This window comes from Vulpes vulpes, chromosome 2 (assembly GCF_048418805.1).
Source record: "Vulpes vulpes isolate BD-2025 chromosome 2, VulVul3, whole genome shotgun sequence".
NCBI lineage: Eukaryota > Metazoa > Chordata > Mammalia > Carnivora > Canidae > Vulpes > Vulpes vulpes.
Genome location: NC_132781.1, coordinates 42,571,795 through 42,589,648, shown reverse-complemented (window position 1 = coordinate 42,589,648; position 17,854 = coordinate 42,571,795). Strand labels below are relative to the sequence as shown.

Here is a 17,854-nt window from a genome sequence, read left to right as displayed (position 1 = left end):
GTGAATGGTCCAAGGCTGGAGGGTGGGCAGTATGGAGGGCAGGTGTTTCAGGGACTGCCAACTCAGAAGCAGTGGGTTGCAGTTGAAGGATGGAATAAGGCAAGACTTGTGCAATTCCTGAACACAGCTTTTGCCTAAAGCCCAAAACTGGGATAAGAGGATGAAGGTCTCTCACCTGTCCTCTGTGCTGAATTCTGCTGGGGCTTGACACATTGTGCTGGGGGTGGGGGGCGGGCACTGCAGCAGGAGCACCCGCACTGTTGCCCAACATAGAAAAGCCACAAGGGTCAAGACCGTCAGATGGAGCAGAGTATCTAGGAGGTTGCCAAGGGCTATTGCCCATCCCCATTTAGGGTAGATAAGGGCACAGGAAAGGCTGATTTGAAGGTCTGGGCAAGTGTAGACCTGGTGAGGTTTTATGCTGGGGTGCAGGGGTACTACATCAAACACCTAGGTCTGTCTGAGGGGATGGAAAGATGAGAGAACCTGCTAGGTGTGTTCTGTGTGAACTTAGGAGGTCATTCTCTGTAAAGTACACAACCAGTTCTCCACCCAACTAATAATTGCAGTATGGGAAGGTAGGCCCAGTGTCCCCTGCCCTTAACAAAAATAGATCATACTTCTATAGCACTTTCTTTTTTAAAAGATTTATTTATTTGAGAGAGAGGGAGAGCGTGTATAAACAGGGAGAGGAGCAGAGGGAGAGGGAGAGAGAGAATCTCAAGCTGACTTCTCCTGAGCCTAATACAGGGCTACATCCCACAACCCTGAGATTATGCCTAAACTGAAATAAAAAATCAGATGTTGAACCCATTGAGCCACCCAGGCGCCCCTATAGAACTTCCTATGTGCTCCTGGCAGACCAGGCCCTATTCTAATCACTCTACATTTACTACCTCATTTACTACAACACTGTATAAAGTAGATACTATTACTATGCTTATTTTAATATGAGAAAAACAGGCATAGAGAGGTTAAATTCTCAAGATCACTCAGGTGAAGTGATGAAGTCAAGATTTAATACTGATTAGGATTCAGAGTCTGTGCTCATGAATTTTCTTTTTTTTTTTTTTTTGCTCATGAATTTTCAAGAATTTTAAGTATTCAGACTTCTACAAGTTGGGATGAATTCAAATGAATTAAAAAATACTGAATGAAGCAAATTATGCTAAAAAGGTACTAGTAACTTGCCACGTCCATATTTGAGGCTTGAGGAGAGGGTGCCCAGAAGATAAACAGTGATACGACAGGTGATATTTGGGTGATTAGCTTTCTGTGCTAGGGTCTTTACATGAATGACCTCATTTTATTTCTTCAAGTAATCTTTACACCCAACGTTGGGCAGGAACCTACGACCCTTAGATCAGGCTCCAGCGCTCTACTGATTGGGCGAGCCAGGAGCCCTTTAATGAGCTCATTTTAGTAAATGTCTCCATTCTCCAGAGGAGAAAACTGAGACTTAGAGCTGCCTGTGGTCACCCAACTGGTATTTAATTAATGCCTGCAGAGTTTGCGTTCTTAATCTCTGGGGCTAGGAGTGTGTTCTACAAGGAAGCGGAGGACGAACGAAGTCTTCCAACCACACAGAAAACCGCACACCTCCACTGGCTCTCGCTGCCGGGATAAACGCCTTTCAAACTGGCGAACCAGCTCTTTGCGGCCACGCCCACCTCCGACCTTCCCCCACCTTCTCTGTGCCGCTCGCGATTGGCTGTGGTCGCTGCCGTGGTCCCGCCCCCTCCCTGCGGGTTTCTGATTGGGGGCGGCTTGCGCAGCTCCGCCCCTCGACGCCTAGAGCAACCGGAAGCAGGCATGGCGGCTCCCGGGGTCGCTGCTACAGACCTAGGTGCGGTGGCATTCGGGTGGGGCCCACGGCTCGTGTATTGCGAGGGAGGAAGGCAGTCTTTGGGGATTGTGGTGTGCCAGAGGTCCCTCGGAGTGGGGGTCTGGGGTCGTTTCAGACACGATCCCTTCAGACTTGGGCGAGGGCCCCTCGTACAGGGATTCCTATGAACGCGGGCAGAGAGCCTCTGAGTGCCGGTTGCTGGGGCTCCTCTGCATCAGGTGTGTGGGGCGGGCACCTAAGCCCACTCCCAGCGCCTCAGGTCGATACCTCCGTGCCCCCAGAGGTGGTCCGAGGCAAGCGGGCCGCTCTCTTCTTCGCTGCGGTGGCCATCCTGCTGGGGCTGCCGCTCTGGTGGAAGACCACGGAGACCTACCGGGCCCCGTTGCCTTACTCCCAGATCAGTGGGCTGAATGCCCTGCAGGTGAGACCTCGGTGGGAGATGGCCGGGGGACGGCCCTCTGGCAAGGTGGAGACTCAGCTGAAGGCCCTGGTGCTCCTTCCTTTAGCTGCGGCTCATGGTGCCCGTCACTGTCGTGTTTACCCGAGAGTCCGTGCCATTGGACGACCAGGAGAAGCTGCCTTTCACCGTTGTGCAAGAGAGAGAAATCCCCCTGAAATGTGAGTTCCTGGGGAGTCGGAGCTGCCTTTCTGGTCTGTGCTCAATCCAGAGATGCGTTAGGTAGGAGGAGCATGGGTCACTTAAAGGTAGTTAAGAATTTATTAAAAGCCCTCTCTGAATGAACAGTGTGTGATTGGTTACAAAACTTTAAATTCAGTGTTCACCATTAAGGCTATAGTTTTATTCTTAAGACAGTTATGCTAGCTGATGAAAGCAATTATTGCTCATTACGGGATAGGAGAGGAAGTGGGATGTAGTGGAAAGGACGCAGGGTTTGGAAGCAAGTTAGAGTTGTATACAGGCCTTATTAAATTTAGCATGCAGCACTTTACTGAGTGTTAGGTACTTTCTGGTACCAGGAATTTTGGGATGAATAAGGAATTGATAATGGTTTCAAGAAATTCGTAGTCCAGTAGGGGAGAAAGACACTTAGATAAAGAAATCACAGTAAAAGGATGTAAGAAACCGAGATTGTGCTAAAAAAAGAGCCTTTAACTGTCTGGGAGGAAAGAAAGGCAGAGGTTTTGAGGATGTCATTTTTAAGCTGGATTTTTAAAGGATGTGAAGGAATTCACGTTAAATGGGGGAAGGGAAGAAGTTGTTCATCATATGCCAGAAACTAGGTGAAGCATTTTACGTATATTGCCTCATTTAATCCTCTTTAACATTATGATCTCCATTTTATAAATAAATCTCTTATTAAAAGAGATTTTAATATGTTCAGGATCACACAGCTAGCTAGTAAGAGGTGGAACTGGTATTTAAATCCAGGCCCAACTGATTCAATTGTTCTGGCTTTTAACCAACAAACTCTAACTGCCTCCTATGTAAGCATGGAGGGGTGAATCAGCATGTTGGGGGATCTATGAACAGTTTTACTTTTCTGGAGTGTGAAGTGAAAGACTGGGTATGACTGGATGTGTAGGCTGAGTCCACACCATGACGTATCTATATGCCATTTACTTTCTAGCTTTTTAACCTTGGTCACACACTGTTTTTAGAAAACAATCTTATTTCAAGAGGCACCTGAGTGGCTCAGGTGGTTAAGCATCTGTCTCTTTTTTTTTCTTATTTATTTTTATTTTATTTTATTTTATTTTATTTTATTTTATTTTATTCAGTTTGCCAATAAATAGTATAACAGTGCTCATCACATCAAGTCCCCTCCTTAGTGCCTGTCACCCCAGTTACAGAGAGAGAGGCAGAGACCTAGGCAGAGGGGAAGCAGATTCCCTGTGGGGAGCCTGTTACAGAACTCAATCCCTGGACCCAGCATCATGACCTGAGCAAAAGGTAGACATGGAACTGCTGAGCCACCCAGGATTCCTATTTTTTCTTTTTTTTTCTTTTTTTTTTTTTTTAATTTTTATTTATTTATGATAGTCACAGAGAGAGAGAGAGAGAGGCAGAGACACAGGCAGAGGGAGAAGCAGGCTCCATGCACCGGGAGCCCGACGTGGGATTCGATCCCGGGTCTCCAGGATCGCGCCCTGGGCCAAAGGCAGGCGCCAAACCACTGCGCCACCCAGGGATCCCCCTATTTTTAACTTCTTGAGGAACCTCCACACTTTTCCAGAGTGACTGCACAGCTTGCATTCCCACCAACAGTGCAAGAGGGTTCCCCTACATCTCTGACTCTTGATCTCAGTTGTGAGTTTAGCCCTGTGGTGGACCCCCCACTAGATGGGGAGCCTGCATTTTTTAAAAAATCATATTTCATACAGTTCAACCTAATGTAAACACACATAGTTTTTGTTTTTCAAAACAAAAATAGGATCATATCTTACATGTTAGTTTACAACTTGATTGTTATCAATTTGTCATGGATTTCTTCATATTTAGTGACACAGCATTCAATAATATGGACATATCGTGGAGGCAATATAGTAGAGTGGCCAAAAGTATGGAATTTGGTGTAAGAGAGCTGGATTAAAGCCTTGGTTCGCTCTCTTTCCGCCATCTTGGAGCCTGTGGAGGCCTGCTGGGAACAGGACTCCTAAAGCGACGACTATGTCTGGAAGGCTTTGGTCCAAGGCCATTTTTGCTGGCTATAAACGGGGTCTCCAGAACCAGAGGGAGCACACAGCTCTACTTAAGATCGAAGGTGTTTATGCTCGAGATGAAACTGAGTTCTATCTCGGCAAGTGATGTGCTTATGTCTACAAAGCAAAGAACAACACAGTAACTCCTGGTGGCAAACCAAACAAAACCAGAGTAATCTGGGGAAAAGTAACTCGTGCTCATGGAAACAGCGGCATGGTTTGTGCCAAATTCTGAAGCAACCTTCCTGCGAAAGCCATTGGCCACAGAATCCGCATGATGATGTTTAAATCCTCAAGGATTTAAACTTATTAAAAGTAAATAAATAAAGGTGTAGATTTGTAAAAAAAATAAATAAATAAAATAAAAAAAGGCCTTGGTTCTGGGGCACCTGGGTGGCTTAGTGGTTGAGTGTCTGCCTTTGGCTCAGGTCATGATTCCAGGGTCCTGGGATCGAGTTCCACATCAGGCTCCCTGTGGGGAATCTGCTTCTCCCTCTGCCTGCGTCCTGCCTCTCTCTGTGTCTCATGAATAAATAAATAAAATCTTTAAAGAAAAAAAAAAGCCTTGTTTCTGCCACTTATTGGTGCGAATTTTTTTTTAAAGATTTTATTTATTTATTCATGAGAGACACAGAGAGACACAGGCAGAGCGAGAAGCAGGCTTTATGCAGGGAGCCCGATGTGGGGCTTGATCCCAGGTCTCCAGGATCACACCCTGGGCTGAAGGTGGCGCTAAACTGCTGAGCCACCGCGGCTGCCCTATTGGTGTGAAATTTTTTTAAAGATTTTATCTATCTATCTATCTATCTATCTATCTATCTATCTATCTATTTATTCATTCATTCATTCATGAGAGACACACACACAGAGACAGAGACAGAGACACAGGCAGAGAGAGAAGCAGGCTCTAGGCAGGGAGTCTGAGGTGGGACTTGATCCCCCTTCTCCAGGAACACGCCCTGGACTGAAGGCGGTGCTAAACCGCTGAGCCACCGGCGCTGCCCAATTGGTGCCAATTTGAGTGAGGTTGTTAACCTTTCTAAATCTTGGTTTTCTCATCTTTTAAACATGAGTAGTGATGGGGTTTGTTCATTTATTCAACAAGTATTTATTGAGTATCTATGTCAGATACTGTTGTAGTTGCTGGAGATATAGCAAACTAAATAGACAAAAAGAAGAGAACAGACAGGAAGATAAACAAATTAAGTGTATTTTAGGTGAGAGGGCTAGGGAGATCCCTGGGAGGCTCAGTGGTTTAGCGCCTGCCTTTGGTCCAGGGTGTGATCCTGGAGTCCCGGGATCGAGTCCCACATTGGGCTCCCTCCATGGAGCCTGCTTCTTTCTCTGCCCGTGTCTCTGCCTCTCTCTCTCTCTGTCTCTCATGAATAAATAAATAAAAATCTTTAAAAAAATATTTTAAATGGGGGGGCGCCTGGTTGGGTCAATCAGTGGAGTATGTGACTCTTGGTCTTGGGGTTATGGGTTCGAATACCACAGTGGGTGTACAAATTACTTAAAATCTTAAATCAGTCAATAAATGTATTATGTATATGATAGATGGTGACAGGAGACAAACAGTTCAGGACAGGGGGATAAGGAGGGTTTTTGGGGGGATAAGGAGATCATTACTGTTTTAGAAAGGGTGGCCAGGGAAGGCATTATTTGAAAACAGGACTTCCAAGTAAAGATCTAAACGTGGTAAAGGAGTAAATTGTGTAGATACCTGGGAGAAGAGCATTTTTGGCAGAGGGATAAGCAAGTATAAGGTCCTGAGGTAGGAGCAGAAGTGGTGCCTTTGCAGAACGGTGAGAATCCCATTGTGGTGAGATTGAGGTGAATGAAGGAAAGAGTAAGAGGAAATGAAATAAAACCAGAGCAGTGAAAGGGGCCTAGGTTCACATACAGCTTATTCTGGCTGAGAAGGGAAGCCATTGAAGGATTTTTATTTTGTCTTGTTTCATTTTTCAAAGATTTTATTTTATTTTTTAAAGATTATTTATTTATTCTTTCACAAAAGACACACAGAGAAAGGCAGAGACATAGGAGGAGGGAGAAGCAGGCTCCCCATAGGGAGCCTAACATGGGACTGGATCCGAGGACCCTGAGATCATGACTTGAGCTGAAGACACATGCTTAACTGACTGAGCCACCCAGGTACCCCAAGGAATCCCATTTCTTTACGTTAGGGCCTTAGAAGTCAAATTATAGGAAGTACACTGATTGCTATTTTGGCAAATGATCTAAAATTATTATCCCTTAATTCTAATATGAAAAGTCTTGTTACATCCACTCTCCTGCATGAGCCTAGCAGAAAATATTACGTGTCTCATTGTCAGCACTGCAAAAAACTTGCTGTGATGGAAGCATAACCTATGTCTTAGAGTGGCCACATTAACAACTTTTGGACACCGTGAATAATAGAGCCCATTTCCATCTAGAACAAGGCTTTTCAAAAAGGTGTTCTTTTACAGCTGGTTTATTCTCATCAGGATCAACACATTGCATTTTGTTACATCTCTTTTGCCCTTTTTGTTATACATCTGCTCTCCCTACCCTATTCCAATATACTTATTTTCTTTGATTTGTTGGATAAAGTAAGTCATTTGTTTTATGGAACACCTCACGTTCTGGATTTTGCAGATTGTTTCCTCCTACTTTATTATTTTTTTTTTTTCTTTTAAGATTTGATTTATTTATTCATGAGAGACACAGAGATGGGCAGATACATAGGCAGAGAGAGAAGCAGGCTCCATGCAGGGAGCCCGATGTGGGACTCGATCCCGGGACTCCGGGATCATGCCCTGGGCCAAAAGCAGGTGCTCAACTGCTGAGCCATCCGGGCACCCCCTACTTCCTCCTACTTTCATTTAAGTTGTTTCTCTACTATCCATATTTTTAATAAACTGTTAGATCTGAAGATTGTATTAAAATCAGTTTCACTTTTTAGGAATGATATGATATACTTCCTATGTCAGGAAGTATATAATGATTGGTTGTTTCACTTTGGGTGGTACAAAGATGATTTTGTGAATTCAGATATTGTCAGCTTGATGTCTGTGTTTTAATTCCCTGTCAACCTTTGACCTGAGAGTTTTGGCATCCATTTCATTAGTGGTTGCAAAATGGCAATTTTTAAATTCTATAATTTCTCTGGTGTATATGACCTGGAATTCTTCTGTAACAAAGAACTTCCTCAATAAATTTTAAATTCAACTTCTCAAGTTCAGTGGGGGGTGAGTGGGGCAAGAAAATCCCTTTGGGATTGCCTTACAGGTGTAGATTAACTTGGGGAGAATTGACATCCTTAGAACATTTAGTCTAAGAACCTTGTATGCTTTTCCCATTTTATTTTATTTTATTTTATTTTATTTTATTTTATTTTATTTTTATTTTAAATATTTTATTTATTCATTCATTCATGAAAGACACAGAGAGAGAGGCAGAGATGCAGGCAAAGGGAGAAGCAGTCTCCATGCAGGAAGCCCGACTTGGGACTCGATCCCGGGTCTCCAGGATCACGCGCTGGGCCAAAGGCGGGCGCTGAACCGCTGGGCCACCCAGGATCCCCCCTGCTCTTCCCATTTTATTGAAATCTTTTATGTCCTTCAGTGAAGCCCTTGGTGTTTTTTTGTTAAAGATTTCATTTATTTATTCATGAGAGACACAGAGAGAATGGCAGAGACATAGGCAGAGGGAGAAGCAGGCTCTATACAGGGAGTCTGATGTGGGACTCAGTCCTGGGTCTCCAGGATCACACCCTGAGCCAAAGGCAGATGCTTAACTGTTGAGTCACCCAGGTGTCACAGTCCTTAACCTTTCAAATTGGATGTTGCCAGTATTTATCAGAAAGCTACTGATGCTTGTATATACCTAGTCATTGTACTGAATTGTTACCAGTTTGAGTAGTTTTCCAGTTGATTCTTGATTTCCAGTCTTGATTTTCTTGGGAAAGAATTATGCTACTTCAAAAAGTGGCCGTTTTGTTTCTTTCAGATATTCATGTGTCGTGTCTCTTTCTTCACTTAATACTTTGGTCAGGAACTTCAGAAAGAACAATGCTGAATAATAGAGGAGATAGCAGGCATCCTTGTTTTATTACTATTTTTTTTAAAGATTTTATTTATTTATTTATTTATTTATTTATTTATTTATTTGGGAGAGAGAGAATGAGAGCAAGCAGGGATAAGCAAGGAAAGGAGTAGAGGGAGAGGGACAAGCAGACTCTCCCCTGAGTGTAGAGCCTGATGTGGAGCTCCATCCCACAACCCTGAGATCATGACCTGATCCAAAATCAAGTGTTGGATGCTTAACTGACTGAGCCACCCAGGCACCCCTTATTACTAATTTTAATGGAACTGCATTTAGTGTTTTATCATTAAGTGTGCATCTTATCTTTATCAAGAACATTCATCAAATTTAATTATTTTGAGGCACTCACTGAAGTAATCTTTATGGTTTTTCTCCTTTCATCTATTAATAGAATGAATACTGTAATAGATTTTTCTTTGAGAGGGTACTTTAGGTTGACAGTAGTGTGTACATAGGCAGAGGCAAGAACTAGTTAGGTGGAAGAGGTGGGGTGTCATGTATTTGATAATCATTCATGTAGAAATCATTAGAATTGGCTATAGCTTCTTGGTCTTTCTTTGCAGTTAACAGCAAGATGCTGTCCTAAGACTGTTAGGGCTGGGAAGGTGAATAGGAGTCTGTATTTAGACTTCTCATCTTGCTTCTTCCTGTTCCTCTCAGACAAAATGAAAATCAAATGCCTATTCCAGAAGGCCTATCGGAGGGCTCTAGAGCACGAGGAGGCGGCCTTGTCCCTGGGCAGTATGAAAGGTACTAGAAGGGGTGATCGTGCTAGTTGAACACAAAGCCCTCTTTTTCTCTTCCAATCTCTAAGCATGCATTTTCCATACCTTGTCTTAACTTTAGAATCTCTCTGGGAAAGCTGGGAATGAGATACCTTATGTTTCAGCCTGGGCCACGGGGGGCCAAACCTGACCACAGTGTCAGCCAGGTGTGAGTGGGAGGTGGAGCTGTGGCTTAAGCGCTCTCTGGGGGCCAGAGGGAAAGGGAATGGTGTTTTGCTCCTGGTGCATTTCTTGCTCTTGTCCCCAGAGGCAGAAGCCATGTTAGCCAAGTCGCAGAAGCAAGCAGAAGGCTCTCTGACTGTGTATGTGATCTCTGAACACTCCTCACTTCTGCCCCAGGTAGGGTGAGCAGAGAAGCTGCAGCTTTGCTTATCCCGTCAATTCGTTCTCTCCTAGGTCACCTTCTTGCAGTAGTGCTGCCCATTGGCTTGTATTTGCTACAGAAAACTCTTTAACAGTTAATTTTTTTTTAACAAATATTTTTTTTTAAAGAATGCAAATAGAGATTTTTTTCATTGGCTCTGGGTCTTTCTAAATCCATGAGTTATATATGGTTAAAGCTCTGATGACCATTTAAAGTAGGGAGAAAATCAGGATTAAAAAAAGCTGGTTTGAATGGGTTGTGGTAATATGGGCTAGCATGTTGACCCTTTCACTTGATGAGCAAGGGGCTCAATGGGAGCCATGCCATGTACCATTTTCTCTTAAAACTTAGGATGAAGTATTAAAAAGAATTTTTTTTTAGGTTTTATGTATTTATTTGAGAGAGAGCATGAGCAGGGGAGAGGGGCAGTGGGTGAGGGAGAAGCAGACTTTCCACTGAGCTGGGAGCAGCTCGATCCCAGGAGGCTGGGATCATGAACTGAGCCACCCAGGCGCCACCCATGATAAAATATTCAATTCTTAAAAAAGATGAGAGAAAATTTTAATGAATATCCATGTACTTAAGTCCAGCTTGCAAACTACAGCCTAGCAGTATAGCTGAACCCTGCATGTCTCCATGTATACCCTTTTGACCCAGGGTGGCCATATTTTTTGTGTGTGTCTTTTTTACTTTTCTTTCAAGTTTTATCATGTATATCTCAATAAATAATATATTTAATTGTACACACTTTTGAACTTATAGAGCACACATTCTTCTGTAACTTTCATTCAGCATTTCTATTTGAGAGTCATCCATGATAATCAATGTATATGTGAGTCTAATATGTTCATTTTTAATGTTTCATTATAGAAACATGTCACAATTTATGCATCCTATTGCTCATGGGCATTTGGATTGTTTCTGGTTTTTGACTCTTAGAAATAATGCTGCTGTGAGCATTCCTGTGCCTGCCTCTTTGCCACATGCTATCTACTTACATCAAACTTTCTAGGTGTTTGTTTATTATGCTGTCCTCCTTCCACATGCCATCTCCTTGTTTCCAGCCTGTGAAGATTTAGATAATACCTGGACTTATATCTGCTGGGAAGGCACAAGGAATGGAAATGGATGAAAACATTCATGCATCCCAATTGGTTAGAGGTGCTGAGATAGTAGCTCACTCTGAATTTAAAGGGAGAAGTAGACCTGTTGGTCAGTGGCAGAAGGCCAGATTCTCTGAGACAGGAGCCAGCGCGCTCTTCTGCTTTCTTCCCTGAGCCCTGGGCATCCTGTCCCTTGCTGGCCTTTCACAGGACATGATGAGCTATATTGGGCCTGAGAGGACAGCAGTTGTGCGAGGGATCATGCACAGGGAGGCCCTTAACATCGTCGGCCACCAAGTAATCCAAGTAGCACAGGCCATGTCTTTGACTGAGGACGTGCTCGCTGCGGCCCTGTCTGACCACCTTCCAGAAGACAAGTGGAGCTCTGATAAGAGGCGGCCTCTCAAGTCCAGCTTGGGTATGGTGATGGGGCTTTGCCAGGAGAAGGGAGAGGGAAATGAATGATGGGGAGGGGAATCTGCGGGCAGACTCTACTCCTTTCTTCTATGGTTCCACCTTTTAGTTAAAACACTCAGTGTTCCTCATCCCACTTTTATCCTCCCTTTGGTTCCATGATGTCCATCAAGCCCATTCCGGAGGAGAGACAAATTCAGCTCAGTCAGGGGTACAGCTGCCCTTGAGCCCCAGAAGCCTCTGGCTTCCCTCACTCCTGTTTCTACAGGCTATGAGATCACCTTCAGTTTACTCAACCCGGACCCCAAGTCCCATGACGTCCACTGGGACATCGAGGGGGCTGTCCAGCGCTATGTGCAGCCCTTCCTGAGCGCCCTCAGTGCTGTGGGCAACTTCTCTGTGGACTCCCAGGTGAGGCTCAGAGCAAGCTGGGGAGACCTTTCCCTAGCCACTCTGTCCTTCTCAAAGTCCATCTGTATTGATTGTTTGCAGGTGTAGTCTGTCCTTCCAGCCCTTAAAGCTTGCTGATCTGCTAGGAATTTGCCTGTGTGTATATCAGATTCTAGTGTCTGCATTCCCTCCATGGAGTACAGCTCAGGGTCTCTTGTCAATATTTGTTAAAAAAAAAAAAACAACTTTCCTTATGGCCCCCTTTATTTATTTATTTATTTGTTTTTAAGATTTTTTAAATTTATTCATGAGAGACACACAGAGAGAGACAGAGACATAGACAGAGGGAGAAGCAGGCTCCCCTCAGGGAACCTGATGCAGGACTTGATCCCAGGACCCCAGGATCACGACCTGAGCCAAAGGCAGACACTCAATTATTGAGCCACCCAGGTGCCCCATGACCCCCCCCCCCTTTAGAACTGTATTCACCCAGTTGTGCCATCCTTAAGGAATTTATTTAAAGAATCAGACTTCCGGAAATATGTCAATATAGTAACAGTAAAGATGGGTAAAGAAATGTAGTTTTCTTTAACCCTCCAGAGGCCTCTTTGGGAGGCTATCCTGGTGATTATCAGTAAAGAAATGTAGCTTTTTACTCATGAAGAATGTATCACACAGTGTCCTTTTAGGGAAAACGCGGGAGACATTTTTATCAGGTCTTGGTAGTAAGGGTACTTCTGAGTAACTGGCTTGAGTTGATCTTGTGGACACTGGATTATGCTATTCTTGTTTCCCTCTTTGTTTAGGCTCTTCAAAAGCCTGGTAAAACATGTGGTTTTTCAAAGCATGTATTTAGTGTATTAACTTTGCCCTTGGCTCTATTATTTTTTTTATCCTACACCTGTTTTCTCTCAGCTCTGATTTTGTCTCATATCTTGTCCTAAGTGTATCATTTTAAATACTTTTTGAGATGAAGTGGGAGTATGAATCAATAAACAAAATAATCTTCTTTGCTTTACAGATTCTTTACTATGCAGTGTTGGGGGTAAACCCCCGCTTTGATCCAGCTTCTTCCAGCTACTACTTGGCCGCACACAGCCTCCCCCATGTCATCAACCCAGTGGAGTCCCGGCTGGGTAAGCTGAGGATGAGGGTCTGTCTGCCAGGCTGGGGAGGGACCCTGAAGGCTCAGTGTGGAGTTAGATGCTGGTAGTATATATACTTATGGCTCCCAGGTTGGATGGTCTGAGGGCATCAAGGAAGTGCTGGGCATTTAGGCTTCCTTTTTTTTTTTTTTTTTTTTTTTTTAGGCTCCTTTTTTATGCGACTCTGTTGACATCTCTTAATTCCACACTATCCTATCCAAAAATGTTCATTTTTTAAAAATTTTTATTTATTTATGATAGTCACAGAGAGAGAGAGAGAGAGAGAGGCAGAGACATAGGCAGAGGGAGAAGCAGGCTCCATGCACCGGGAGACATGGGATTCGATCCCGGGTCTCCAGGATTGCGCCCTGGGCCAAAGGCAGGCGCTAAACCGCTGCGCCACCTAGGGATCCCCAAAAACGTTCATTGAACATGACTCCCACTGCTTTTTTATAAATAAATGGAAAGGCTGTATCTCTGTCCATGCAAGCCATCCAGGAAAGATATGGTCACACATGTAGGAGACATAACAGCAAAAATACATGAAGGTAGAATTTGGATAGATAGTTCTGCTGATTGAGGTTTGAAGCTGGGAGGATTCCAGTTTTTCATTTTGAGGGTGGTACCTACGAAGAATAGATGACCATAAACTAATACAGGCAAACCAAAGTTAGTACATCACTAGTTGTGGGATTTCAGACACTAAGGCTACGCCAGTGTGGACCAAGATATGGGAGGGGCTGCAGGTCATCCTTCCCTCCCTCCCTCTGTCACCCCCCCCCCCCCCCCACTTTCTCCCTCCAGCAGTATGGAGTACAGAGATAGAAGGGCATTCCAGGGAAGGGAACTCTGAGCTTAGATATAGAAGAATCAGGCATACAGACAGGCATTCAGGAAGCTCAGAGAGGTTTAGTGTAGCAGAATTGTGAGGGAGTGACGGAGATGAAGCTGGCAAGGCAGGCAGGTGCCAGATCATAAGGACCACATTAAGTAGCTTGAGCTTTTTACTGGGTGTGAAGAGTTAGCTGTTGAAGGATTAAGAGGGAATTGACATGAGGTCATGTTTACACTTGTGAATAAGATGGGGTTATAGTTACATTGGTGTGATGTGGCACTGGCTAAGAGAGTAGTCTTTTTTTTTTAATATTTTATTTTATTTATTTATTTATTTATTTTTATATTTTATTTTATTTATTCATGATAGACGCACAGAGAGAGAGAGAGAGAGGCAGAGACACAGGCAGAGGGAGAAGCAGACTCCATGCAGGGAGCCTGATGTGGGACTCGATCCCGGGACTCCAGCATCACACCCTGGGCCGAAGGCAGGCACTCAACCGCTGAGCCACCCAGGGATCCCCAAGAGAGTGGTCTTAAGACAGTCAAGGGTGGCCTGTTAGAGGGTGGGGAGACTCCAGAGGCCTTTCAGGGACTAAGGACTCTACTTCACATATGTGCATTTCTTGGGAGAAGGTTCAGAGGAGGATTTTGACCACAGAAACCCAGGACTGGAGGCTAACCTGGTGATTATCAGTTGGGGAAAATTAGGCCCACAGTGAGTGACTAGAAAGTTAGAGGCTGACCTGGAACTGAGCTCTAGATCCAGCATGTTTTAGTATTCTGACCTTCTTTCTCTTTGTACCACAGGATCCAGCGCTGCCTCCCTTTATCCAGTCCTCAACTTTCTGCTCTACGTACCTGAGCTTGCCCACTCACCCCTGTACATTCAGGACAAGGATGGGGCTCCAGTGGCCACCAACGCCTTCCACAGTCCCCGCTGGGGTGGCATTATGGTAATGGTCCTTGAGACTATTCCTTCTGTTGTTCCTCTTGTGTCCTCCATGCCCAGTCTGTGGGAGGGGCAGCACCAAAGAGGTGAGGGTGGTAGGAGCTTGTCCCCTCCTCTGCCAGTCCCGCACCTTCTTATTTTTATTCATGTTTTCTATGATCTGACCCTTTTGCATGTAGTGGTTGGCACTTCCTGAGGATTTCTCTGGTATACATCTTAGATTTTGACTCTGTTTATGGGAGTCTTGCAAGGGTGGGAACTTTGTTTCTCCTATTACACTGGCAGTTTCTTATAGGTAGGAACTCTTATTAAAGTGGAATACAAAAATATTTTTTATATTTAAAAAATATATTTTTTATTTATAAAAATATATTTTATATTTATATATTGAGGGGATAATGGAGATACTTTATGAAAAGCTTCTAATACATATTCAAAAAATATTAGTGGTACCTTCAGGTTTGTAATTTCTAAAGAGCACAGAACAGGTCTTTTTCTCTCATAGTCTCTAGAGTGTTTAGGGCAGAGCTGTGAATGGTCTGGTGTAGTCTTGAGGCAACCTCATTTCCCCCCACAGATATACAACGTGGACCCCACAGCCTACAATGCCTCAGAACTGCCTGTGAGGGTTGAAGTGGAGATGGTGCGAGTGATGGAAGTGTTCCTGGCTCAGTTGCGGTGAGGTCCTGGCTAATGCACCTGGGGGTGTGGCCACTGAGCCTGACCCTAGTCTCCTGAGCTGCCTAGAATGAAATCTTACCTGGCAGGGATATCTTGACTCTGCCTAGAGCCCCAAGGAAACCAAGAAAGGTTCCTAAGAATCACTTTATGTTCTAAGGAGGAGTATTCGCTGACCAAAACTGTTATAGGAAAAACAGCCTCCTGAATGTCAGGTCCATGGGCTGTGATTAGGGATGCTTAAGAAAATAGCTATTAATTCTTAAGCTGACTGGTACATTAATAGTGGCTGCCTCATGCCCTGTGCTTAGGATTCTTGGCCTGTGCCTGGGATCATCAGGAAAGAGAATTCTGATTGATTAGCAATGCCTGCCCTGGGTGTAGGATTAGAGATACAGCACATGTGCTTATCAGAAGTGGTGCTGGATCGGGGTACTTGGGTGGCTTGGTTGGGTAGCTGACTTGGTTTTGGCTCAGGTCATGTTCTCAGGGCCCTGGGACTGAGCCCTGCATTGGGCTCCATGCTCAGCATGGAGTCTACTTGTCTCTCCCTCTGCTCCACCTCTGCTTGTGCACAGTACTTTCTCTCTCTCAAATAGATAAATAAAAAACAGCAAAAAAAGAAGTCCTGGATCATCCCTTAACTAAAGGTCCAAAGAGAAGGTAGATAGGGTGAGGGGATTAAACTAGATTGCTATTATCAGAAATACTTTAGCCATGGGACCTTTTTTCAAACAAGATCTTAGAAATCCAATCTTGAGACAGGTAAAAGTAAAAACACTGGTTAAAATGGGGCTTGGGGCTCTGTTTTGCTGAGTGTTGCCATTCACCCTTCGAGACTCTGAGGCACTTTCCTAAGACTTTTGTGGTTCTGGGTAAGATTGAAAATCTTAGTCATTATTCTAGGAATCTTAGCCATCTTCTACTCTCAGTCTTCCTTACTTTGCTTTTCCTATAGGCTGCTCTTTGGGATTGCTCAGCCCCAGATGCCTCCAAAATGCCTGTTTTCAGGGCCCAAGAGTGAAGGGCTAACGACCTGGGAGCTTGACCAGCTGCTCTGGGCTCGGTCAGTGGAGAACCTAGCTACAGCCACCACCACTCTCACTTCCCTGGCCCAGCTTCTCGGCAAGATCAGCAACATTGTCATCAAGGACGATGTGGCATCTGAGGTAAGCGGACAGGTGGGGCCAATGTGTGGTGAAACCAGAGAGCCAGATAACGCCCAGGGTGTGTGTGGGCATGCCATCCTTGAGTGCCCCAAGATTCCTCTAGCAGGCAGTGCCAGGTCCCCAGTAGGACTCCAGATGGGGTGTGAAGTTTTAAGCAGGCGCTAAAAAAATACACCATAGCCCTTTTATGCTGGCCTCCATATCCTGGGCAAACTCCAGGCAACATGCCTAGCTGATGGAAGACACAGTAAGTCCCATCCCCCCTCCCAGCCCAGTACCTCACTGGTGCCTGGGACATACTGGTAACTCCTTGCCCCCTTCCTAGGTGTACAGTGCTGTAGCTGCAGTCCAGAAGGCGGCAGAGGAGTTGGCCTCTGGGCACCTGGCCTCTGCCTTCATTGCCAGCCAGGAAGCGGTGACATCCTCAGAGCGTGCCTTTTTTGATCCCTCGCTCCTCCACCTCCTCTATTTTCCTGATGACCAGAAGTTTGCCATCTATATCCCACTCTTCCTGCCTATGGCTGTGCCCATCCTCCTGTCCTTGGTCAAGATCTTCCTGGAAACCCGCAAGTCCTGGAAAAAGCCTGAGAAAATAGACTGAGCAGGACAGCATTTCAGTAAGAAGCCTTCCTTTCTGGCCAGGATGGAAGGTGTTAGATTGAGAGGCGTATAAAGGGGGCCTGCCGTGAAGGACTTGGCTCCTATAACCAAAGTATAGCACTCTAAGCAGGGTTCATTTTCCCTTCCCTTCCCATCCCTCTAGCTCAGATTCTCCCCCAACCTTTGTGCCCCCCCACCCAGAAGATGCATCATTTGGGTCTTATCTGGCTTGAAATTGAAGGCCCTTCCCTGTCTCCCTCCAGGGCAGGGACAGTTTGTTGTGCTTCTGTCCTGTTCCTTGCAGTCCTCTTGCACTCAGAGGGAGCATTGGGGGAAAGCCCTGGGTCAGATTCTAGCCCCTTCCCCTCCACGCTTCTCTCCAACCCCTCAGGGAGAACCTTAGCACTGCTCTCACGGAAGGGAGCAGGTCACCCCTGGGACCTTCTCCCTTCCACCTCTCCCTCCTGGCTGGCTGTGCCTACTGGGTGTAGCCTGATGCTGCGCATGTGGCAGTTTCCCTTCACCCCCTTTTATAGAAGTAGTGTGGTGCAGTGGAGAAGGTTTCAGACTTGGGATCGAGAATGCCTGAATTCAGATGTTTCTGTACCTTCTGCACTTATCATCTGGGGAGCATTGGATAAGCCTCTTAATCTCCCTGAGCCTCAGTTTTTCATTTGTTAAAATAGCACCAATGATATCTCACAAGGTGGTTATGAGGATTAAATGTGATAAACATATGAAAGTGTCTGGCACATGTTAAGCTCTCAATAAACATTGGTTGACTGAATTGAAATGATATGAAGTATGAGCAAACCTTTCATTCT

General features: G+C 44.9%; 1 protein-coding gene, 1 non-coding gene and 1 pseudogene across 2 annotated transcripts; 2 read left to right on the top strand and 1 right to left on the bottom strand.

Moving 5' to 3' along the window:
- Positions 1 to 1,535: 1,535 nt before the first annotated feature.
- On the top strand, positions 1,536 to 17,826 carry PIGS (phosphatidylinositol glycan anchor biosynthesis class S). The gene is made up of 12 exons (XM_026016178.2): positions 1,536 to 1,846; positions 2,128 to 2,267; positions 2,353 to 2,464; positions 9,257 to 9,346; positions 9,629 to 9,720; positions 11,059 to 11,266; positions 11,531 to 11,673; positions 12,674 to 12,788; positions 14,442 to 14,587; positions 15,161 to 15,261; positions 16,220 to 16,430; positions 16,756 to 17,826. The coding sequence occupies exons 1-12, from the start codon at positions 1,813 to 1,815 to the stop codon at positions 17,029 to 17,031; spliced, it is 1,668 nt and encodes a 555-aa protein (XP_025871963.1). The 5' UTR covers positions 1,536 to 1,812; the 3' UTR covers positions 17,032 to 17,826.
- Positions 4,395 to 4,847, top strand: LOC112933108 (large ribosomal subunit protein eL33 pseudogene; annotated as a pseudogene).
- On the bottom strand, positions 6,820 to 6,954 carry LOC112933203 (small nucleolar RNA SNORA1). Its single transcript, XR_003237615.1, has one exon. It is a non-coding gene; the product is annotated as a small nucleolar RNA SNORA1 (small nucleolar RNA).
- Positions 17,827 to 17,854: the final 28 nt, after the last annotated feature.

Excerpts from the sequence above, each read along its gene's own strand:
- PIGS (XM_026016178.2), top strand. The coding sequence starts at position 1,813 with ATGGCGGCTCCCGGGGTCGCTGCTACAGACCTAG. Across the intron at positions 9,347-9,628 it reads GTCCCTGGGCAGTATGAAAG|AGGCAGAAGCCATGTTAGCC; the intron begins GTACTAGAAGGG and ends TCTTGTCCCCAG. Across the intron at positions 11,267-11,530 it reads GCCTCTCAAGTCCAGCTTGG|GCTATGAGATCACCTTCAGT; the intron begins GTATGGTGATGG and ends CTGTTTCTACAG.